The sequence below is a fragment of the Pteropus alecto genome, unplaced genomic scaffold, assembly GCF_000325575.1.
Source record: "Pteropus alecto unplaced genomic scaffold, ASM32557v1 scaffold127, whole genome shotgun sequence".
Taxonomy (NCBI): domain Eukaryota; kingdom Metazoa; phylum Chordata; class Mammalia; order Chiroptera; family Pteropodidae; genus Pteropus; species Pteropus alecto.
The window spans coordinates 432,455-436,072 of record NW_006440646.1 but is presented as its reverse complement, the minus strand read 5'-3'; the positions used below and the strand labels follow the sequence as shown (position 1 = coordinate 436,072).

General features: G+C 47.2%; 1 protein-coding gene across 2 annotated transcripts in view; it reads left to right on the top strand.

Annotated features, from left to right (window-relative positions):
• The window catches only part of AGXT2 (alanine--glyoxylate aminotransferase 2), a 37,116-nt gene extending 33,861 nt beyond the window's left edge, over positions 1-3,255 (top strand). The window contains exon 14 of one of the 2 annotated variants that reach the window (XM_006917800.1): positions 3,057-3,255. In XM_006917800.1, coding sequence (XP_006917862.1) covers positions 3,057-3,164 — 108 coding nt within the window. In that variant the 3' untranslated portion in view covers positions 3,165-3,255. The remainder of the gene's footprint in view (positions 1-3,056) is intronic. The other variant, XM_015593961.1, reaches the window with a different exon arrangement.
• The last annotated feature ends 363 nt before the right edge of the window (positions 3,256-3,618 follow it).

The window sequence follows — 3,618 nt, the reverse complement described above, 5'->3', positions numbered from 1 at the left end:
AAGGCTCCACAGTCAGGACTCTGGTGTCGGCCTGCCCTGTGGGCATGGGCTACTACTGCAGCCAGTAGTAAAGCAATCTGCCCCCTGATCCCTTGCACAGCAAGACGGTCCTCACCAAGGAATAGCTCCGTAGCCCGGATTTAAGACTTAGGGTAACTTCTGCTCTTCCTCTAATTTGTTCTTGTCCTTTGTTATCTTTCATTCCCATTTTAAATGTTAGTCATTCTTCCCTCCTCCATTCCTGTAACTCTCTATTTCAGTGCACACCCTTGCCTCGTAGTTCTCAGAGAAAATGGAAGCTATTAGGCACGATCTTTATATCAACGCGTGTGTTTCCCATATCCATGTCTTACCCCTTTCCTGAAGTTTCAAAGAACGAGGTGTCGCTCCCGTTCAGCTGTAGATCTTCCACTCTGCACTTTTGACCCTGGACACTCCCTCCACCTTGTTCCTCAGGCAAATATCACTGTGTTCTCTCCAATCTGCAACGTTTCCTCAGCTTCTCCTCCACCTGTAAACAAATAGTCCTAAAGCTCTCCCAACCCAAACCAAACCGTACCCACACAAAACCGAAATGAGTACTTTTGCTAGGACATGCTCGGTGAGGTTTTTCTCATTCTGGTCACAAATATCTTTCTGTTCAAGTCAAAGTCATGATTAAAAATCCCAGAATGTGCCATTTATGGACATAAAACATTAATCGTTTACTTGCTTACTTGTTCCTTAGTAATTTGGCAGACACTTAAGCGCTAAGCGGTAGTTGCTATGCTGGATACAAAGGCTGCTATGATAAATAAGATCTGGCTAAGCTGAGCCTTAAACAATGAAATAAACATTCAATGAACAAGGAGAACCATTGCAAGGTGCAAAGAGCTACACACACACTGGTGTGCTTGGAGTACTTTGCTTGAGGTAGTGAGTGGGAATAATAAGCCTCACTGCTTGTCAGGCTTTGTTCTAAACGCTTCACATGTATTGACTCATTTGATGTTCTCAACAAGCCTATGAGATTAGTACTATTATTATGCTTATTTTACAAATGAAGAAAAAGAGACACAGAGGTTAAGTACATTGTCCAAGTCACACGGCTTCTAAGTGGCAGAACTAGGACCCAAACTCAGTCTGATTTCTGAGTCTGTCCTCTGAGGAGGATAAGCCTGAGGAGACAAGACCGGAGGCTGGTAGTCTAGGTGGGGGCTGATGAAGCTGTGTGAACGTGAGCAGTAGTGGTCATGATAGAGGAGACATTCTGAGAACAATTCCGGAAGGGAAATAAATGCACAGAACTTGGATGTTAAGAATGAGGGAGAACAAAGGACGAGTCCCTCACCTCTGATTTGGTTTAAGGAGGCCGAGGAAGAGTTCGGCTTTGGCTCCAATTAAGGGTTTTATGGACATGTTTCTATAAACAAGCTGACAGCTCAGAGGAAGGGACCGAGGTGAAGATTACGATATGGGAGTCATCGGCAGATAAGTGGCGACATGAGGACATCTCCTGGGAAGTACGTCTAGATGAAAAGAGCAGTGAGATGAGGCTGGAAACCTGTACGCCCGCATTTAAAGGGCAGGCAGAAGAAAAAAGGCCAAGGGGGTGACAAATCAAAGGATGGAGAGGTATGAGAAGAGCTAGGAGAGTGTGGGATCGTGGATGCGAGAGAGGGGAGGTTCAGGAAGAGGAAGGGACCGAAGGGCCCAATGCAGCCGAGAAGGCCGGGAAGGGCAGGTGGAAACATGCCACTGGATTCTGCACTTAGGAGGTCACTGTAACTCTAGCTATAGTGGTGTCAGAGGTGGATCGGGGCAGAAACCAGACTGCAGTGGGTTAAGATGTGAACAGAGGAAGGGTAGAGTGAAAAAAATGATGGTCGATAAACATCAACCAGTCTTTTTCGTAAGTTTGGACGAAAGGAGAGCATGGGATTTGCATGGTAGCTAGAAGGAACCAGGGAGAGGCACCAGATTCTTATTTCCTGTGGTTTGGATTTGGGTTATGAGAGCTGAAGCCTGAGGAGATGCTGAAGATGCAAGAGAACACGGGGATGTTTCCCGGAGCAAGAGTGACGGGCGCGGGTGGAAAACTTGGAGTTGAACAGTAGAGACACCTCGTTCTCTGAACCTTTGGGCCAGGATGCAAGAACGGATGTGGGAGCAAACAAGTTTATGGAAAGCTCTCGCCTGACAGCTCTGAGAAGCATGAGGCGAGATCATCTATGAAATAGAGTGAGAGGCGTGGGAGCTGAGTGAGGAAATTGAGAAGAACGATAAAGGTTGAGAACGAGGAAGGAACCTGACAGAGAACAAGAAAACTTTAGGGGATCAGCAGAAGTTAGAGACCCTGCATGCCTAGTGGCGTCAGTCTGCACAGCAGTGTGATTTTCTTTCAAACTCCTCAGCTACCTATGTTGGCGCGTCAGTGAGGGCTGGGACACTGAGCGTGGGTGCAGAAGCAGAAGGGTGGAAATGCAAGCCAAGTGAGGGGGCAGGTGAGAGAGTAGTTCAATCAACCATGTGCTCGGAGCTGAGTAGAAAAAAAAAAAGATCTGAGTGGGGCGATAGATAGCGGAGGGACGAGGAGACTGAAGTTTTCGTGAAAAGGGCAGATGTAACGGGAATCAGAAATCGAATTATTCCTAGCAAAGGGGAGGCTCATGGCGCTGGCCTTGGGGGCGAATGGATGCGGAGGGGTACAGGTGAAGGTCAAGGGATTTGTGGCAAGCAGGAAACTGAGATGCTAGTTTGTTGTGTCGTACACACAGACACGGAGGCCGCCCTCGGCGACGTCAGAAATGCAGTGTAGATAGGTACGTAGGACCTCAGTGAAGACGGGAAGGACCAAGCGGTGAGCAGATGACCGAAAGGAAAAGCAGCAGAGCCAGATGGTACCAGGATTTTCAGGAGGCTGGGGGATAAATGGCCCGGGTACAGCATGAGTAGAGAGAAAGGAGACCAATCCGTGGGGGAAATATAAGAAATGTCATGAAAGCAAGGTTTTGGTGTCTCCCTAGTCATATTTTATTCTATGACAACTGTCGCTCTATTTTCCTTTGTCTCCTCAGACATTCCGCATTGCGCCCTCCATGTGCGTCACTAAACCAGACGCTGATTTTGCAGTGGAAGTATTTCGTTCTGCGTTAATCCAACACATGGAGAGAAAAGCTAAATAAAAATTTAAAAAAAACAAACAAACCCGCAAGCCTCAAGAACGTCCCACTTATGTCCAACGGCTAATTTGAGGAATTTCAGAACCACTGGTGTAAGTTGTAAAAGTTGACTCCCTACCAGCCATATTTGTTAACAGAGCTCCTGTTATGTTGAGAAACCCATCCTTCAGGAAGGGGTCGCTATCATCGGCGCAGAGAAAAATCCTAACTAGTCTAGGTTGATTACGGTCAGTTGACTCCCCTTTGCAATGATTGGCTTACGCATGATATGTGACGTATTATGAGGCAACGAATCCTGCAGGAAAACCTTTTGGTGCAGGTGGCTTCAGAGGAAGGTTTCTGCGGCCTTCACACTTCCTCTCTGGAAGAGATGTTTTCTCCTTGCACACGTCACAACAGGACCGCTCCAGCCACGTCAGCCTCATGTTGGGGCTGCTTGATACGTGAGACAATAAAT